Source organism: Thunnus maccoyii, chromosome 7 (genome assembly GCF_910596095.1).
Source record: "Thunnus maccoyii chromosome 7, fThuMac1.1, whole genome shotgun sequence".
In the NCBI taxonomy this organism is placed as follows: domain Eukaryota; kingdom Metazoa; phylum Chordata; class Actinopteri; order Scombriformes; family Scombridae; genus Thunnus; species Thunnus maccoyii.
Window position 1 is genome coordinate 10,898,886 of NC_056539.1, and position 21,363 is coordinate 10,920,248.

A 21,363-nucleotide genomic window follows, 5' to 3' on the forward strand; every position below is an offset into this window, starting at 1 on the left:
TGATGTAGAAGCAAATTCCACTGCCTTTTGTTTTCCCTGATAGCTCCGTTACAAGATCTGCTTAGTGTAGATGGAAACCCAGCAGATGTAACCCATTGTCTGGGATGGATTCACTGAGCCAGGTCAACAAAGGGCAGCAGAACGTACAAAGTCCCTGTTTGTCCCGTTGATGTGAAGCAGCTCCTTTTTGAACATGAAATGTCTCAGTTGAATTGGTAACTGGGATTTTGACATAAATGTTTACTGATGATTTTGTTTGTCTTGTTTTCTTGCCTATATATATATATATATATGTATGTATGTATGTATGTATGTATGTATATGCATATATACATATATATTATTATTATTATTTTTTTTTCTTTTAAGATGTTCGAAATAAAATTGAAATTGAATTTGAATTGATAAATACAGCACACGTGTTTGGGGCAGAATGCGTCACATCTGCACCTGAAGAAAAGGTGCAAAGTCCTTAGTATATCTAGCCCTCAGTTTGTTGAACAGTGTGATACTGTAATGGGTTGGAAATGCCACATGTTAAGTTTTTATGTAAACAGACACCCCCTAATTTTTTGTTAATTATTTGAACTAATCTAACTCTGTTTATACAGTTTTGACATCAGGTCAATACTCAAAGATGTCAGTAGGCAGCGCTCTAATGCCACTGTGGATACCTGAGGGAGGTCACTCGTATCTGCTCTGCTCATGCGCAGCTCAATATTAAATGAGCATCGGCTAGAGCAAGACGCTAACTTTGGCTCTCTCCCTTATTAATCCACAGGTATGTTAAAACTTGCTTTTCTATGATTAGCTTTGTTTACTAGCTAATGTAAATGCATTGCAAATCGTTCTGTGAAGTTGTGACATGGTTTAGAGATGTATTTGGAACGTATTTTTGTTGCTGTATGTTTCGTGGGCGCCGCCATTGATAATAGTTACCTCCGTGAATTTCGGTTTTCTACTATTTTGTCAGTGAAAGTTACAGACCTTTGCATGTGGTAACATATGAAAATGTGTTTAAAAGATTGTTTTAGAGTATAAGCCAGTCAGTCGCGAGTTAATGGTAAATAGAGATGCTATATTCAGACCAGTTTCACTTCCGGTCGCCCATTAACAAGGCAGAGTCGCGCCATTTTGTGAAGAGGTTAAGTGCAAGTGCAAAGCAGTGTTATGTAAATGTTGCAGAAAGGTTCTGTGTACGTCATATCAGTGTAGGATGAGTGTAACTGTGGTGTATGTGTTAAAATAGGAGTGATTGTAGTAATGTCAGTAAAGTAAATGTGTGTTTTGGGTAATATAATTTTTGTGCTGTTATATTATATTTTATACATATATTTTTATATATATGTATCTTAGATTATATTTTATACATATATTACATTATATTGTAGTTAAGCCTATTCTTATTTATTTAGAAATGTAAGTCATATTTTGAATTCGTGTGAAGTTATTTTTCTTTAGACAAAATGTTTTATATTGTTTATTGTGAATTTGGTTTCAACATTTATTTTATTTCTGTAGCATGTTTTGGTGTGAATGTGAAATATGAACCTTGTAGCTGTAGGTTTCAGGAAACTGATGTAACTGAGAAATATGTACAGTTTTATACTGTTGTGTCAATATTAAATGAGCATCGGCTAGAGCAAGACGCTAACTTTGGCTCTCTCCCTTATTAATCCACAGTCCACAGACCATGTTTTTATCGGCTACACAGTGCACCCTTGCCTGTGTAACCTTTGCTGCTGGTCCAGATTTCCCCTAGGTCTGGCACAGGTAACAATTGGGGGCTCGTCCGGGATTGGTGCTGCCTGGTGAAGTGAGTGCTGTGACAACGTGAACCTGTGTCCCAAAGCTTCAGGGAAGGCTGCAATCCTGTGCGTCATCCAGAGAGTAGAGGTCACCTGTACAACGTCATCATGGCCACTGTCAACCCACGGCGGGCGCTAGTCTACAAGATCCAGAAGAGACTTTGTGATTTGAGTGTGAGTCAGCTGCTGCAAGTTGCAGATTCGATTGATGATGGCAGTATGACTGATCGTGTTGATGAGCTGAGTGAACCAGAACTGTATGATCTGATTGTTGACTACATCAAGAGTAAGAAGTTGGGAGCCCTGGAGGATAGAGGCATGGTCCAGCTCCTCCACCTTGACGATATGTTGAGTGACCTGGTGGCCATGCAAAGTGAAGCGGTTGGGGTTGCCCAGATGGCGCCTCCCGAGAATGAAGGTTCAACAACCATTCAACAGGGGTGCTCCATTCCACCCCATCGTGAACCCAGCCAGCCAACCACACCTCCAGCTACCCCTACTACAGACATACACAGACATTCATTGCACATGGACAGAGACATTCATTCACTGCCACCCTCGCCACGGAACAAAGATGCACACACTAACCCCTCTACAGAGAACAGAGATCTCCACACATTTCCATCACCTGCCGGAAGAGTCAATGTTATGTTAGCAAGAGACCGTACCACTCCAGCATTAGCCAAGTCACCCACAACAGGTTTTGGTGGTGCTCCTCCTGATAGGGTGAGTCTGTCTTCCAGCATGGGAGATCAGGTACTAAGGTTTAATGATGTTGCAGCTCTGCTTCCGCGCAGAGAATTTAAGCTACATGGTGGCCAAATTTCTGATGTGGGTTCTGATATGTCATACAGTAGCCTTTGTAAACAAATTGATGAAGGTTTGCATGAAGGTTTTACTGAGTCAGAGATAATTCGTACAGTGATTAAGATCACAAAACCTGGTACATTTAGAGAAATGTTGGCTAATAAAGGTGATTTAACTGTTGATGAGCTAAAGCGGTTTCTCCACGCACACATCAGGGACAAAAACAGTACTGAACTTTTCCAAGAGCTAAGTAATGCCAAGCAACAAGACAAAGAGGATCCACAGCAGTTTCTGTACAGGATAATGGGGTTAAAACAGCGTGTTCTGTTTGAGTCACAACAGCCTGGTGCTGAGTTTAGCTATGACAAAAGGCTCGTTCAGGGCACTTTTCTCCACACTCTTTACCAGGGCTTAAATGAAAAAAACAACCATGTCAGACATGACCTCAAGCCACTTCTCACTGACTTGCAGGTTAGTGATGACTTTCTGTTAGACCAGATCACTAAGTCTACGAGCGAGGAAGCTGAAAGACTTAAACGACTTGGCACAGTAAGCAAAACCCGACCAGTGAGAGTGAGCACAGCTCAGCTTGACTGTAGTGACTCAGCTAAGCAAGATAAAGTTGACACTCAGCTACAGGCTAACCGTGCTGCTATTAAAGAACGGACTGCACAAGTGTCCTCATTGACCAAACATCTGGCACAGATGGTAAAGCCTGCTGACAGTGTGACACCTGGGGGTCCCTGCTCCACCACAGCTTGTCCTCAGGCACCAACAACTGATAACAGGGGCAGATGCAATGACTGTGTACAGCAAAGCAAAGTGAGCTGCCCTCACTGCTTTGTTTGTGGCCAAGCTGGACACCGCACCATTGGCTGTCTCCAAAGGAAACTATCGGGAAACGGAATGAGGTCACTGGTGAGGGGCAACCAGTGACCGTGACAGCTGAGGAGCCCCCAGCACAAGCCAGCCAACCTAAAGCATCCCATCAGTCTAAGGCAGCCAGCCCTGTAAAAGCAAACACACCATGTCAACCACCACCAAGAAAGCGAATAGCACAGCTCATAGGAAAGCGTTGTATGGTGTCTTGTGCTATCAACAAAGTTCCTCTTCAAATGTTGCTCGATTCAGGGGCTCAAGTGACTATAGTAGAGAGAGCGTGGATGGAAAAAGCACTCCCCAACATCCAGATCCAGCCACTCGAAACCCTCCTTCTTGACCAGCCTTTGGACATTGCTGCAGCTAATGGCACAGATGTTCCCTTTGACGGATGCGCAGATGTGGAACTCCAGGTCTGTAGTGAGAACCATGGATGTGTCACCATCCAAGTGCCACTATTAGTCAGCCAAGACAGTCTTAATTGTCCCCTTTTAGGCAGCAATGTTATAGGTGAGATCATTAAAGCAAACCAAGAACAGAGAGGTGAAGCTGATATTTCTGCTTTATTAAAAGAGGCTTTAAGTATCAGTAACAGTGCAGTGGAAGCGCTAGTTTCTGCCTTCCAGATTTTAACCCCTGATGAAACCATCTTTGAGAGTAGTGTGAGAACAGGGAAGAGAGGTGTAACTATTCCTGCAGGGCAGATTTGTGTGGTTAAATGCAGGGTCAGGGAATGGCCAAGGGGTGGGACAATGCTTTTTCAACCTGATCTAGTGAGTACTTGTCCTGAGGGATTAGAGCTGTTTCCAGCTTTAGTAGATGTTCCAAGTGGGTCTTCTAAAGTTGTTAAAATCCCCATTCAGAACCCAACAAAACATGATATCTATCTCACAAAGAGAACAGTGTTAGGCACATTGGAGGAAGTTACTGAGGTGAGACCAGTTAATTTGTCCCCAGGTAACTCTGAGCCAGTTTCCCCTCCCACTGTAAACACATGTTCAGTTCAGCCAAACACAGATAGGCAAAAACAGTCAAATGATAGACACAAGACAGCAGACATGACAAAACATAGATGGCACCCACCTGTTGATGTGTCCCACCTGGAAGAGAGTGAACAAAAGATAGTCAGAGATATGTTGTACGCAGAGTCAGATGTTTTTGCCAAGGACGATTCTGACATTGGTTGCATCCCAAGCCTGAAACTGAAAATCCACATCATACAACTCAGTTCCCAAGCCCTTGTACAAAGAGGTTAAGGAATATGTCCAGAACCTGCTCGACCACGGCTGGATCAGGAAGTCTGCCTCTCCCTACTCGTCACCAGTGGTCTGCGTTAGAAAAAAAGACAAGAGCTTACGTTTGTGTGTTGACTTTCGGGGCTTGAACCTCAAAACCATCCCCGATAGCCACCCTCTTCCACGCATCCAAGATTTGCTGGACAACCTTGGGGGCTACTCGTGGTTCTCGATACTCGACCAGGGCAGTGCTTACCACCAGGGCTTCGTCGACGAGAGCTCTAGACACCTGACAGCCTTTAGTACGCCCTGGGGTCTGTACGAGTGGATCCGCCTCCCATTTGCATGGAGGGAGTCCTTGATGGTCTAAGGGACGAGTGCTGCTCTCCATACTTGGATGACGTGCTCTGCTTTTCCAAGACCTTTCATGACCACATTGACGACCTGAGGAAGGTGCTCCACCGGCTGCGGGAGCATGGTGTTAAACTACGTCCAAAAAAATGTGAACTATTCTAAAGGCAGGTCAGGTATGTAGGGCGTCTAGTGACCAGTGAAGGTGTCCAGATAGACCCTAAAGATCTTGAGGCAGTTTACCATCTGAAGGATAGGGAGCCAAAGAATGTTGGTGAGGTCAGAGCTCTCCTTGGGTTTTTAGGCTATTATAGAACCTTTATACAGGACTTTTCAAGGATAGCCAGGCCCCTGTTTAAGCTCATAGAAAGTCCAAGTGAGTCTAGTCAGGGAGTCACCTCAGCTAGAACAAGAAAGACTAAGCCCAGCAATGGCCAGCTCCCATCCAAGGCACCTGTCCAGTGGACACCAGAACACAGTGCAGTGGTGTCGCGCCTTGTTGACATGTTAACCAGTCCACCCATCTTGGCCTACCCAGATTTTGAAATACCATTGAAAGCTCTGGTGCAACAGTTAAATGGACACTGATTTTACATTGTTTTGTCAACAGGAAAGAACTGTAGTTGTGAATGAGAGGCACAGGGTATTCTGTGGTCTGACAGAACGTCATAAGAACCAGTTCTGAGAGGGAAAAATGTGGTTTAAAAGTATGAAAGTGACAGTAGTGGTTTGATCCCTCTGACTGATATTTGTTTATTTAAGCTTTATTTAACCAGAAAGTCCCATGAGATTGACATCTCTTTTCCGAGGGGGACCTGGCCAAGACAGCGCACCAGTTACAGTTTAAGTGGAAATAAAACACAACAGATAGGGAATACATACATCAAACACTCACAGAAAAGACTAAATCCAGCTCAAATAAGGCAGTTGCAATTCTCAGTTACATGGACTTTTAACATTGCTTTAATTTTTTTTCAATATATATTATATATATTATTATATATGAAATCATTAGATTATTAATACTGAAGCATCAGTGTGTAAGTAGCATGTTATTGTTGTAGCTGCGGGAGGTGGAGCTAGTTTGAACTACTTTATATACAGTTAGACCATAAATCAGCATAAAACAGCTGTCAGCAGGTGTCCTACCTCCTTGCAAGAAACAGAAAGCTTGTTTTCATTTTCCACTGCAACACAACTAAGCACAACTAAACTGTTTCAGTGATAGTTTTGGCCAATGATGTATATAAACATACACACACACACATGTACATATATACATATAGTGTATTATACATTAAAATGATTAATAAAATTGAAGGGAACAGCAAACATCCCTTGTTTTGTCTAATCAATAAATAACATGTCAGTTTGGCTGCTACAATATGTTCGCCAAACCCATACACTTAAACTGCAGAAAACGCTAACGACAGCAGTAAAACTTGAACATAGCCCGTCTATAACGTTGTCTTAGATTATGTTAGTTGTTTTAGATTAAATACTGTACACCTTCCAATCAGTTCAAGCAGCTTCATGTTTTTACCACATGACCCAGCAACTGAACAGTGTACCACAAACATCTGTACAACTATTCAGTACTGCTACCATGTGGATACACACAGACCATATTGCCATACCTAGTGGAGGCCAATGTTGTAGTACTTGATTCCAGGGCTTGGACTTTCAGGACTCGTGACTCAATTCAGACTTGGACTTGAGCATTGACTGTATTCGGACTCGGAAGTTGAAGAGAAGGACTCGAACTTGTTAATTGATAAAGAAGTAATATATAGCTGATGTTTTGCCGTCAAATTTTCCACACATAGCCATGGTTCACGTCACCCACACAGCGCACAGACAGCCACAGCAACACAAAAAAACATGTCGTTGGTATCGAAGTTCTTTAGCATGAGTAGAGAAGACAGAAAGCTCGCAGTTTTTAATACCTTTAAGTCCAAAAAAAAAAATCTTATTTAATGTTCATCCTTGAATGTTGATACCTCTCAGATATTAACATTCTAGGTGAACTCCCATTTATGAGACTCCCTTGTTTGGTTATTGGTCCCGGTTTCCGGGTGGTGCCCCGTATTTGTTAATTCATATTAATAATTCTATTGTCATAGTTAATTATCCTTGATAATTGATAATTATTGCAAATAATCAACTGTGTTCCTCACAGATCCAACAGTTGGTGCCTGAATTGTTGATTAAGGTTAACAATATCTTATTTTTATAATTCATAATTATCAATGATAATTATGAATTATTGCTAATAACCAAACGCACTACTGCCCGTCCCAACAATATTAACATGAAATCACAGCTGTGTCATTTTTGTTTAACCTTTTTTATTTGTATGTCAGTTTTTTGACTGTGCCAGAGTGGAGCAATGATTGATGATGATGATGATGATTCGGACTCGCACTCAGGTAATGGGGACTTGACTTGGACTCGACTTGGACTCTTCTTTGGTGACTCGGACTTGGACTCGGACTCGAACACTGGGGACTCAAGACTCGACTTGGACTTGAGACTTAGTGACTTGACTACAACACTGGTGGAGGCATATTAGTCCTGGAATGTGTGCTCCAAACCTCATAGAAGATATAAAATTTTAGCACCATTTCACTGAATAAAATAGTGGTCAAACTAGTTGTCTAATGCACACCTGGTGGACAGGTGCATAGGAAAACGTAATCAACAAAATGAAATTGAGTGCATACCTCTTTTGTCTGTTATAGTATATCAGTTTGGCTGCTGCAATATGTTGCCAAAGTGTCAAATTAAGTGTTCAAGTACCAACCTGAATATGTCCATGTTGTTAGCTTACTGAGTCTTAACTTATCATTTAAGTCAAGTTATTTTGAGAATTATTTTGTTTATTAGATCCTCTCATGGTCTCATAATATATTTGCCTGTTCTGTTCATCATAAGCAATAAATTAGATAAATTGTGCCTATTTTAAACTAAAAAGGATTTGTACATTGTAAGTTAAATGTGGTCTAAGGTACATAATATCAAAGTAAGTATATATATATTATGGTTATGGATGAATAATAAGTTACTTAGCAGATAAAACATTTTACTGGATGATAATTAGTGTTTTTTCAGTGCTTGTTAACAAATTCAAACGTGGGTCAGACCCTCGAACACTAAGAGTGTAGTTGCTTTTCTGAGTGCATGGCTGCATGCTGCAGGTACCTGTGCTTTGGCATGGATGGGTGGAAGTCGTTGTTGGATAATCAGATGCTGCTCTGTCTCTTGGAATTTATGTTTTTATTTTTTATTTTTTCAAAGGGAATTTTTAGATATACTGTATATCTTTATCCTTTGTTTTGTTGTGTGTGCAAATACACAAGAAAATTACAGTAAACTAAATCTTGAGTCTTGAATCTTGAATCTATGATCCAGCAACAAGGAAGCCTTCTGATTGGGTGGGCCTGAGTGCCAAGTAGGTGGCTGAGTTGTCGGTTTTCTTAGTCTGCATGTTTTTGGACTGTGGGAGGAAAGGAAGAGTACCCCAAGTAAACCCACACAACACAGGGAGATCATGAAAACTCCACAGGAAGGCATGTTGGAACCCAGAACCATCTTGCTGTGTGATGCACCACCTTGTCTTCATTAAAGTGGGGTGTGCCTAATTTCGATCATTCCACAACACCTACACGGCAACACCTTATACGCTTCATCATCCCGGAGAAGAACTTTCTGATCCTCTTTAAATACGTCTTCCGAGTTTTGACTGTGATGAAGCCTGAGGTTTCGTCATCACTGCTAGGCGTTTGTTCTGAATTATAATTAACAGAGGCAGGTGATGCTGCTTCATTTGTGTCAGGTGGTCTGTTGATATTACTAGCAGCGGTTCTATCAGCTGTGTCTGTGGTTCCATAAATTGGGCCAGCAGTGCAGGTTTCATCTAAGCCAGCCATGGCTTGTGGTTTTCCACCAGTGGTTTCATCACCAGCTGAAAGTGGGTCATCCAAGCTAGTAACGGACGCTCTACTCGATCTTCTCACTTCACAACTGGATGTGACGACACGCTTGTATTCAAATGTCGACTTCTTCAATGGGCGTACTTTTATGATTTTGCATTTGGCTGGTGTCACACAAGCCTTGTTATTAGTGTTACTGGGACAGTGTTTCATCGTGATGAACCGATGTCCCAGTGCTTCCCTGGGGGTGATCCTTTTTTCAGGATCCAAATGTAGCATCTGTTCGAGAAGGCTTAAAAACGACTCTGTGTCCTCAGACTCAGTGGAATCCTGATACACTGCACGGGTCTTTGGCAGGTCATCAAAACTGGAAAACACAATGTTGTCAGGTTCTATCACTTCACCTTCTTCGAGCTCGTACTCAGCTTGTGTTTTAAACCGCCATGTAGAACTAAACCAGCCTTGGACCTTCCTGAAATATTCTGTGGTTTTTACCCCAGATCTCAGCAAGTGATCATCTGGCTGACCCTGCAGCTGCATAATGGCTCTCAAAAGCTCATACTCACACCCTCCTGGATACAGGTGCTGGCCCACGTACATGAGGGCCAAAACGCAGCCAAGAGACCACATATCTATGGCCTCTCCCAAAGGGAGGCCCAAGATGACGTCAGGGGCCCTGTAACCTAGAGGCTGATAGAGACCTCCACGCTCCAACGACGAAGCAGTATGGGCCAAACCGAAATCAATCAGTTTCACCTTGAAGGGCTCCCACTGATGATCCACCAGCATCACGTTATCTAGTTTGATGTCTGTGTGCACCAAACCTATGTTCTTCAGGGTCTTTAGAGCCACCAGCAGCTGTTGCGCGATTATTTGAATCTCAGACAAACACAATGGCGTGAAGGATCTCTTGACCATAAAGTCCCACAGACTTATGTCCAGCATCTCAAATACCAGACACATGTGTTCTCTGTACTCAAAATGTTCAAAAAACTTGACCAAGTTGTTCTTGTCGAGGTCAAGACCGATGAGTTTCCTGAGCATGTGCAACTCTCTTTTACCAGACCAGGCCTTCTTCTTACAGACAATCTTGACTGCCACCTCTTTATAGGAGTCCAAATTTGTGCACAGGGCCACTTTCCCAAAGGATCCCTCCCCCAGGAACTTTTCTATCATGTACCCACCTGAATAGCTGGGCAGAATATCATGCTTCTTTATCTTGAAATCCTTGTTTCTCATTGGGGCCATCACGAAAAGTTGGATGAAAAGTGAAAAATGTTTCACTTCCTGTTAAATCACAATAGGGATTTGTCTCTGCAACTCCTATCTGGTACTGATTCTGTATCCAAACAATTCACAAAGGGACATCAAAGGTTTATCTCATATGGAATGTTCAGTTACAGTGTTTGGGAACATGACATCACACCCTCAATGCACAGTGAACAGTGACATAACAAAGGCTTAGAATCGTGACTTCATTCTTTAGTGACCAAAACAAAACATTACAACCTAATAATGATAAAAAAAAGTTTCAGGTAGTGATGTCACATGAAAGTGACATCACTATCTATGTGAGGAGGTGTGTGGAACACTAAATTTTATGTTAGCTCCCTCCACCTATATTTTAAAAATGCAACAGAGGACAGTGTAGTGTGTGACATGGGAGGTACAGTAAGGGGACACTAACCAGAGTGAGTCCGGACTTCTAAATGTATCGAGTATTTTGAGTTTTCCAGCACTGGGTGTTGCACCTCTCAGGCCACTCTAATGGACGGAAGAGACTAAATGCCCTTTTTGGGCATGCTTCCTTGCAGTCTGATGAAGCTACCTGAGGGATAGGTTAGGTTTAGGCACATGGAGTGAGATGGATAGGGTTAGGGTAAAAAGATCAGGGTCAGATGGTCTTTTTTTGAATTACCAATGGCATGACGCTGAAGTATCCACAGGCTAACAAGCTAACAGGCTAACAACCACTGTCTGACTCTGGGACATGAATGAATCTCTTCCCTTTCCCTCCCCCCTGTATTGCTCTTCTTCCCTCCTTCCTAGCTTCGTCTCTGGGGCTGGCGGGCGTGGCCGGGGGGTTGTGGACGAGAGGGGGAGATGAGTGAATAGGAAAGTCATAGAGTGGCTGTACCTAAGACATCACCAGCCTCCCTTGCCAAGAAAATTAAACTTGATTATTCTTTTTAATTCCAAAATTTCTCTTTTTTCCTTTCTTTGTTCCTTTTCCATTCCTCTCCCTTTTTATTCATTTATTTTTATTTATTTACTTGTTATCATTATCTTTTTTTTCTTCTTATAACCACTCGCCCCAATTGCTCTTCTGCTCTTCTACACTTACATACTCACTCACACCTATACACACAGAAATCCTGTACAACAGACTGCCCTACACCTTCCCTAACACACACATTTCATATCATAAATACTAACATCTGAATTTTTCTTTTCTGCTGTTACCACTGTACATCCTCAATACATATTTTGTCTTATCACGCAAATCCTGTCATTTCATCTGTTGGATTATATTCTGTCTTGCCTTCTTTTGTATCACCTGTTTTGTCTCATCTCACAAAAAAAGGCATACAAGAAGCAGATCAGCATTTACAGGAAGTGTTGAGGGCAGCGAGTCTGTATGAGCTGATATCAGTATCAGCAGCAGAGTCAAGTCTAGTATATGGGTTGTAATGTAAGTTAATAGTTTTTTGTTTCCTACATGTTATGTGTTTATGGGAATGAGATGGTCATTGTAGTTAGAATTTAGGGTACAGTGTTATTCATTACCAATATCATTATTAGGCAGTAGCACAAGTAAATTTCCAGTGGGTGTCAGTGTTGCTACGCAAGCAGTGTATGCACAGGGAGAATCACAGGAAAGTCTCGCGTGAGCTAGTCAGATAATTAGAATCTCTGTGTACAAGATGGAAGCAGAAAATGCTATATGGCGATTATTAACCTAAAGTGATATTTTGCACTTTGCAGAAAATCTTCATTAAATGAGGAGCATTAATTAATTCCCACTGGGGGCAGTGACACGCATCACTGGCCATTGTCTCCTACCCCCCTGTAAAAAACACTTCACGAGGGGGTGGAGGAAACCACTGCCACACACACTTTAACAGTGGCATGACGCAGTACCTTTTCCACCAGATATTGTAGATAGGAGAGAACCTCTACCACTGCACATGTCAGGGGGTCCAGTCTCCTTTCCTCACACCAGCATTGGAATCCCAACCACTTTGCTTTGTAGCAAGCAATGGTGGATTCTGCTCTCGCTGCTTGGATGGTCTGCACCTCCTGTGCAGACAGTCCAGCCCGCATCAGCCTGTCCCTCTCAGGAGCCAAGCCTGAAGAGGTTGGCCAAACATGGGCGGTGCGCCTATCATGCCTGCCTCTTGGGACAGAGTGCCCCACACTTGGGAATGGACCAGGACTGGGCTGCCAACATCTGGGTCATCTCCGCATACCACAGCGCCGAGCGGTGGTCCGGTGCTATCAGGATGACCAACAGTGTCACTCGTTTCACTCTCTTCAGCAAAGGGGGAATGAGATGAAGAGGAGGAAAGGCGTAAAGCAGCTTCCTTGGCCACGGTGTTCCACCCCCAAGGGAGCCCAACATGCTCCACCACCATGGCCATAACCTTCAGGAAATCATGGCGAACTGAAGTCAGATGAGAGGTTGTCATCATTGTCCTTCAGAGAAGCAGCTCAGAGAATCTCAGCTGAGGCTTCCAGTGGCAGTGGGTACGTGTGTGTTCTGTATGTTCACAAAGTCTTTCACGCTGCAGGCCGCTGCGGCCCCCACCTCGGCAGCCTAAACGCACAACCTGTCTTCTTCTGAGGCTGGTGTTACCTTAGGCTGGTGCTGCGTGCACATTGAAATCATGACGGGAAAAAGAAAGTCTCTCAATGAAAAACGTAGTCTTCTTGAAGCTTACGACAAACTGCCAAAAACAAGCTGATGAGATGCAGCAGCGAAACGACAAGTGTTTGAAATAGCTGTACTGTATTTTGAAACAATCGATAAAATTTAGTAAATAGCATAGCTGCACGTTGCATTACTTTATATTCATGTAATAAATATTATAATAATCACCAGACATGATCACTATAAGCGGTTTCCATTGTATATGGAGAAAAAAAATCCTAATATTAAACTTTATATATGGAATAATAAAGCACACATTTCTATGTCATGCATAGATTATTGGTTAGTTTCTCATTGTTTAGATAGGAATAACATTATCGCTAATATAATAACAACTCCACTAGACAATAGAGCTGTGTCACTCCAAGTCTCTTTTAGGTCTGACAGTATTTATATATTTAGAGGCTCTTATTGGAAACTTAATAACACTATTTTAAAACATGATTAAGTGATTAAGAATGTCCAAACATTGATAAAATGTTTCTGGAACTTCCAATTGAGTCCTAATAAGTGTTTTGCTTGCAGTATGCAAAAATCAACAAATTAGAATTCTGCTTTTGTCCAAGGAAGATCAGGAGGATACAGCCCTAAAATAATAGCCTTAGGTTCCATGGGCACCTTTACAGACAAAATTTTATCAATCATACAAATCATCTCACCTCAAAAAGTTCTTATCTTGTTGCATTCCCATTTGCAGTGGATAAGCGTTCCTTGTAGAAGGGTACATTTAAACAAAGGTCTGGAATATTATCACTGAGTTTGTGTATTTTGACTGGTGTCAAGTAAGTGCACATTAACCAGTTGTACTGAAGAAGTTTCAGGCTAATGTTGGCTGTTTATGCTTGGGCTTCTGTACGGGCCTCACCCCATTCCTCAGTTGATATTTCTACATTTAGATCCCCCTTCCAAGCCTCAAGTTTTGATTCTGAGGTTATAGTGGAGCCCAGTGCAAGCCAATTATACATCAATGGAATGAAACCCCTGCCATTACAGTTCCTAGTCATTAACTTCTCCAGAGGTGAAAGTTCTGGTTTCAGTAATGAGTGCTGCTTTGAGGAAATTAAACTTCTTATCTGTAAATACTTTAAAAAGTGTTTCCTTAGGATGCTGTGTTTAGCTGATAGTTCCTCAAACATCATTAGGACACCCCCTGTGTAAAGATCCTGAATTTTCCCTAGTCCATTTTTAGCCCACAGTTGGAAGCCTGCATCATCATCATTACCTGGTGCAATCAAAACATCTCCCAAGATTGGGTCAAAACCAGATAGAGAGCCTGATATACACATATTTTTTCACTTCAAACCACACCTTGGTCATGATACTTAACATAGGGTTGAGGGTGTGTTTCCTTCAATATTTCAGCCCAGGTGAGTGCAGATACAAGTGTAAAGGGATGTTGATAGAGCTTGATTCCATATCCATCTGCACTGGGGGATGCATTGAAAAGTAAAACATTATTGTTCTCAGCTGTGCTGCCAAGTAATACCAATGGAGGTTTTAGGCATTTAAGTCCCCTCTATCAAATGGGAGATATATAAGTGAGAGGTGAATTCTAGGGTGCTTTGCATTCCATATGAACTTAGTGAAAAGTTTTCTCATCCTTGAAAATATGTGGGTAGGTTGCACCAGGGGAATGTTCTGAAACAGGTAAATACATTTTGGTAATATGTTCATTTTTAGTATAAGGACATTCAATGGTCTATAGACTGTGATACAGACTCCATGACAGGTTCATAATTAATGGATACAATTTTCTCTAATCGTCAGGCAATGTTAATGCCAAGATAAGTGAATTCTCTGAAAGTTTAAATTTAAGGACATGTACACTTGGATTCTGTTCCTCTTTCATAATTGAGGATTTTGAAGTGTTTGTTTTACAACCAGAAATCTTCCCAAAGAAGCTAATGAGTTCTAATAGAGCAGGGATAGAGGAGTCTAATCTTTTTAAAAACCGGATGACATCATCTGCAAAAGTGAGATTCAGTTGTCAACAGTGAGATTCTGTTGTCATGGTTGTTATGGTTCCCATCTGTATTCCATGAATATATCAATGCATTCTGACTGATATCGCAAGGGGTTCTATCACCAGGATAAATAGAAGTGGTGATAAAGGGGGGCCTTGAGGTCAACCCCTGCTTATTTTAAAAGCCTTAGATACCACATCATTATGTATGTTCATGTAATAGCTTAGTCCAATTACAAAACTTCTCTCCAAACCAAAAATGGGTGATGACATATATGGCCATCGACTCTGTTGAAGGCCTTCTCCGAAGTTGAAAGGAGTGTCTGGTGCCTCTTGTTGGCTGTATAAGATATTAAGTACCCTTCTGACATTGTGGAAGCCTTGTTTTCCCTGTAAAAAAACATTCTGGTCCTTCCCCACAACAGAAGGGAGTATACCCTCCAATCTTCTTGCTATGACTTTGCACAGGATCTTTGTATTAGAATTCAGTAAGTTAATAGGGTGCCAATTCCCACATTTAGATTTAGGTTTCCCTGGCTTTGGAAGCAAAATTATTAAGGCTTCTCTCATTGAGGATAGAAGGACCCCACTGCCGTAGGATTCTTTAAACATTTCATACAGAGGAGTGACTAGTTAATCTTTAAACACTTCGTATATGTCGTAGACCATCTGGTCCAGCCGTTCTACCGGCGTTCATGCCACTGACAGCCTCTGAAATTTCTGATACGGTTATATCTCCTTCTAAGGAGTCCCTTGTTCCCTCTGGAATTTGAGGAATATCGAGTTTTCCTAAAAAGTCAGATTGTATGTCTAAATTTTTAGTGTCTTCTGAGCAATAAGGATTTTTATAGTACTGTCTAAATTTTCCATTAATTTCCATTGGGTCCACTATGTTTTTTCCTTCATTATCCTCAATGTGAGTTATCACTCTCTTTTTGTTGCTGTTTAATTCGCCAAGCAAGAAGTTTGCCAGGTTTCTCTCCTTGGTCATAGTACAGTTGTTTGAGCCTCAGCATGTTGGCAACGGCCTTATTAGCAGATAGCCTATTATACTCAGAATGAAGTGACAGAAGTTCTCTATTTGCGTCTGTCGTATTCAGTCCTGGCTGAAATATTTGTCTCTGCAATGTTTTAATCTTTGAATCTAACAAAATCATTCTTTCCTTGGTTTGTTTAGACTTTTTGCTTGTAAGACTGAGGATCTGTCCTGTAATATATGCTTTGAATGTTTCCCATCTAATACATACAGAAGTTTGAGTGGTGTTTATTTCATAATATAGGTCAATTTGTTGGCCTAGATATTCTACAGACTTTGAATGCTTGAGCCAGTAAGTTGGAATCTCCATTTAGGAGGAACTTGTACCAGCTTTCCTTCTATGTAAACCAGGGACACAGCCCCATAGTCTGAGAGAACTATACCATTATAATGACATCCTCCAATTTTTGAAAGAAGTTCAGCGGAGATTAAAAAATAACCAATTCTCGAACAGGTTTGGTGTGTGCTGGAAAAACAAGAGTAATCTCTGGCATTTGGGTTTAGATGCCACCAAATGTCTATTAGGTTCATTTCTTGGATGCAGCACTGTATTGTTTTCCTAGTTTGCACATGAGTAACATCCAGACCAGAAGATCTGTCTTTTACAGGGTCAAGGGTTCAGTTGAAGTCACCAGCCATAATGTATTTGCCAGACTTATCGCCTCATGCAGAAGAAAATCAGGAATAATCATGAATCATGAATAATGTCCCAGCTGGGTCCTCAACCACATCCTGTATCTGCATTGGAACAGATTTATGAATCAAAACAATTACCCCTTTAGCATTTGATGTATGACATGCTGAAAACACCTGCCCAAACAACCTCCTCCTTCCCTTTGATGCATCCCCAGGTAGCAAATGAATCTCCTGTAAAAAAGCAACTTAGGCTCCCAAAATCTTTATCCTGCTCATGACCTGTTTTACCTTTGCTAATTTGTTTAAAATGCTGCAATTCCAAGAAGTGCAATTCACCTTAACTGTTGACGTTTATGGGATTTTCATTTGCTGCTGTGAAATAACCCTTTAAAACAAACAAGTGTATTTTTTTGGCAGAGGCACATATACACCAGTAATTACATAAATATTCAAACTGTGAAGAGGAAATAACTTGGAACTTACACACCCCTCCCTGAACCTGTCCAGCGTGAATGTGCTTGGACTACCCCTAACCTGTACAGTACCCATAACTCCCTTCAGCAATCAGCGGGTCCACACCGTAGCGAGGATCCATCTGCAGGTCCCTTTCAGTTTCCTTAACTGCTGCTAACATTGCTCCTATATAGATGCCAATCCTATATAGATGCCAACTTCAGCTGACAAGTCTTGGTGAAATCTGATAGCACTGTCCTTGTACGTTACCTGCCTTTCAATCTTCGCTGCCCTCAGGATCCTTTCTTTATCTCTGTAGTCGGGAACCTCACGATAAAGGTCTGCAGCGAGTTAGAGTTGTGTTTTTGGCCTCACAACTCCAGATTAGTTTGGTACAACTTGTTGAAGGATTTTGGTGGTGGTTAAATACAAATGATCAGATAATTACTAATGGAGCAAGAGAGTGCGTCTGTTCACCCACACCACCATCTGGAAGTCGTGAACCATGGTTTGTTATTGTTGTATGTGCAGTGGGTCTTGGTTGGCACACACGTCTTCACAAAAGCTGACTTAAGATGTCACAATATCAGTCAGTTTGTCTAGGTTGCCAGATGAATCTTCAAAACACTCGCACTCACACAATGGACAGGCTTTGCAGATTTTAGTGTCTGCCTGAAGGTTCGAATAAGATGAACCAAGCAGTAATCAGAGTGCCCCAAAACTGCCTGGGGAAGAGAGCGATATGCATCTTTAAGAATTGTATAGCAGTGGTCCAGTGTTATTATTCCCTGTGGGACAATTAATGTGCTGTCTATACTTTGGTAGTTCGTGGTTTAATTTTGCTCTGTTAATGTCCCCAAGGACTATGAAAAGAGAGTCTGTCTATATGTTTTTGTTCCTAGCTGGTTATCTGGTCAGCCAGGGTTTGCAGCGCGTTGGCCTGGAGTGGCATGTAAACATCGACCAAGATGAAGGAGGAAAACTCCTGTGCTGAATAAAATGGCTTGCAGTTTATGAACAATGTCTCCAAGTTTGGGCTGCAGTATTTACTTAGCACTGTGATATCTGTACACAAACCTTTGTTGATGTAGAAGCAAATTCCACTGCCTTTTGTTTTCCCTGATGGCTCCGTTACAAGATCTGCTCAGTGTAGATGGAAGCCCAGCAGATGTAACCCATTGTCGGGGATGGATTCACTGAGCCAGGTCAACAAAGGGCAGCAGAACGTACAAAGTCCCTGTTTGCCCCGTTGATGTGAAGCAGCTTTTTGAACATGAAATGTCTTAGTTGTATATATGTATATATATATATATATATATATATTTTTTTTTTTTTTCTTTTAAGATGTTCAAAATAATATTGAAATCGCATTTGAATTGATAAATACAGCACACGTGTTTGGGGCAGAATGTGTCACATCTGCACCTGAAGAACAGGTGCAATGTCCTTAGTATTTCTGGCCCTCAGTTTGTTGAACAGTGTGATACCATTGAAAGCTCTGGTGCAACAGTTAAATGGACACTGATTTTAATTCGGTAGGTCAGACTTTTCAAAAATTGGAAATCAGAATTGGCCAAGAAAATTGCAATCGGTGCATCATTAATATTAACATGAAATCACAGCTGTGTCATTTTTGTTTAACCTTTTTTATTTGTATGTCAGTTTTTTGACTGTGCCAGAGTGGAGCAATGATTGATGATGATGATGATTCGGACTCGGACTCACACTCAGGTAATGGGGACTTGACTTTGACTCGACTTGGACTCTTCTTTGGTGACTCGGACTTGGACTCGGACTCGAACACTGGGGACTCAAGACTCGACTTGGACTTGAGACTTAGTGACTTGACTACAACACTGGTGGAGGCATATTAGTCCTGGAATGTGTGCTCCAAACCTCATAGAAGATATAAAATTTTAGCACCATTTCACTGAATAAAATAGTGGTCAAACTAGTTGTCTAATGCACACCTGGTGGACAGGTGCATAGGAAAACGTAATCAACAAAATGAAATTGAGTGCATACCTCTTTTGTCTGTTATAGTATATCAGTTTGGCTGCTGCAATATGTTGCCAAAGTGTCCAATTAAGTGTTCAAGTACCAACCTGAATATGTCCATGTTTTTAACTTAATGAGTCTTAACCTATCATTTAAAATCTTGAATTAAGAATTCATGACAAAACTTATATACAGCATAAATCTTTATTATTTTTACTACATTCATAATACATTGTTATCTAGCATACATTGGCTAAAACAAACAGACAATCATTCACACCTGCAGGCAATTAAGAGCAGAAGTGTAGGCAGAAATCACAGTGTGGGTGGGCACAGAGAAAATCAGGTGCGTCCAAGACCAATAGGTTCACAAATATATATGATAACCAAAATAGGTCATTACAACTATACTTGCCTGAATGCATGACAGTTTAATCATACAAGTCGTATACATTATCAGTGGTGTTACAGGCACCGAGTTGAACATTAACAGCATCACATAGCCTGGCATGACGGCCACATATTCACAAACACACAACTGACAGATGCAACAGCATCATTAATCAAGCATATGGATAGAGGTACACTGGCACCAACATGCTCAGTAATGTTAAAAAGGACACTTGAACATAGCCTGGTGCGGCAGTCACATAAACCACCATAAGTCCTGTTGTGTGAACAAAATAAAGTGTTGTTTTTGGAAATTAAATGGACTTTTCTCCCTTTTTTCATAGGAAAGTGTATTTTTGACCCATAACACAACAGATGTAACAATGATTGCTCATTTTAGTGTCCAAGAAAATATAGACAAGTTATTTTGAGAATTATTTTGTTTATTAGATCCTCTCATGGTCTCAATATATATTTGCCTGTTCTGTTCATCATAAGCAATAAATTAGATAAATTGTGCCTATTTTAAACTAAAAAGGATTTGTACATTGTAAGTTAAATGTGGTCTAAGGTACATAATATCAAAGTATATATATATTATGGTTATGGATGAAGAATAAGTTACTTAGCAGATAAAACATTTTACTGGATGATAATTAGTGTTTTTTCAGTGCTTGTTAACAAATTCAAACGTGGGTCAGACCCTCGAACACTAAGAGTGTAGTTGCTTTTCTGAGTGCATGCTTTTCTGAGTGCATGCTGCAGGCACCTGTGCTTTGGCATGGATGGGTGGAAGTCGTTGGATAATCAGATGCTGCTCTGTCTCTTGGAATTTATGTTTTTATTTTTTATTTTTTCAAAGGGAATTTTTAGATATACTGTATATCTTTATCCTTTGTTTTGTTGTGTGTGCAAATACACAAGAAAATTACAGTAAACTAAATCTTGAGTCTTGAATCTTGAATCTATGATCCAGCAACAAAGGAAGCCTTCTGATTGGGTGGGCCTGAGTGCCAAGTAGGTGGCTGAGTTGTCGGTTTTCTTAGTCTGCATGTTTTTGGACTGTGGGAGGAAAGGAAGAGTACCCCAAGTAAACCCACACAACACAGGGAGATCATGAAAACTCCACAGGAAGGCATGTTGGAACCCAGAACCATCTTGCTGTGTGATGCACCACCTTGTCTTCATTAAAGTGGGGCGTGCCTAATTTCGATCATTCCACAACACCTACACGGCAACACCTTATACGCTTCATCATCCCGGAGAAGAACTTTCTGATCCTCTTTAAATACGTCTTCCGAGTTTTGACTGTGATGAAGCCTGAGGTTTCGTCATCACTGCTAGGCGTTTGTTCTGAATTATAATTAACAGAGGCAGGTGATGCTGCTTCATTTGTGTCAGGTGGTCTGTTGATATTACTAGCAGCGGTTCTGTCAGCTGTGTCTGTGGTTCCATAAATTGGGCCAGCAGTGCAGGTTTCATCTAAGCCAGCCATGGCTTGTGGTTTTCCACCAGTGGTTTCATCACCAGCTGAAAGTGGGTCATCCAAGCTAGTAACGGACGCTCTACTCGATCTTCTCACTTCACAACTGGATGTGACGACACGCTTGTATTCAAATGTCGACTTCTTCAATGGGCGTACTTTTATGATTTTGCATTTGGCTGGTGTCACATAAGCCTTGTTATTAGTGGGAAAGTGTTTCATCGTGATGAACCGATGTCCCAGTGCTTCCCTGGGGGTGATCCTTTTTTCAGGATCCAAATGTAGCATCTTTTCGAGAAGGCTTAAAAACGACTCTGTGTCCTCAGACTCAGTGGAATCCTTATACACTGCACGGGTCTTTGGCAGGTCATCAAAACTGGAAAACACGATGTTGTCAGGTTCTATCACTTCACCTTCTTCGAGCTCGTACTCAGCTTGTGTTTTAAACCGCCATGTAGAAC

General features: G+C 41.3%; 1 protein-coding gene and 1 long non-coding RNA gene across 4 annotated transcripts in view; both read left to right on the top strand.

Moving 5' to 3' along the window:
• The first annotated feature begins 522 nt into the window (after positions 1-522).
• The window catches only part of hapln4 (hyaluronan and proteoglycan link protein 4), a 33,003-nt gene continuing 12,162 nt past the window's right edge, over positions 523-21,363 (top strand). The window contains exons 1-2 of one of the 3 annotated variants that reach the window (XM_042415786.1): positions 523-781; positions 1,684-2,534. In XM_042415786.1, coding sequence (XP_042271720.1) covers positions 1,917-2,534 — 618 coding nt within the window. In that variant the 5' untranslated portion in view covers positions 523-781; positions 1,684-1,916. Of the gene's footprint in view, positions 782-1,382; positions 3,908-21,363 lie in introns of those variants that run through there. The other 2 variants (XM_042415785.1, XM_042415787.1) reach the window with 2 other exon arrangements.
• Positions 11,455-19,738, top strand: LOC121899978. Its single transcript, XR_006096843.1, has 2 exons — positions 11,455-11,704; positions 11,998-19,738. It is a non-coding gene; the product is annotated as an uncharacterized LOC121899978 (long non-coding RNA).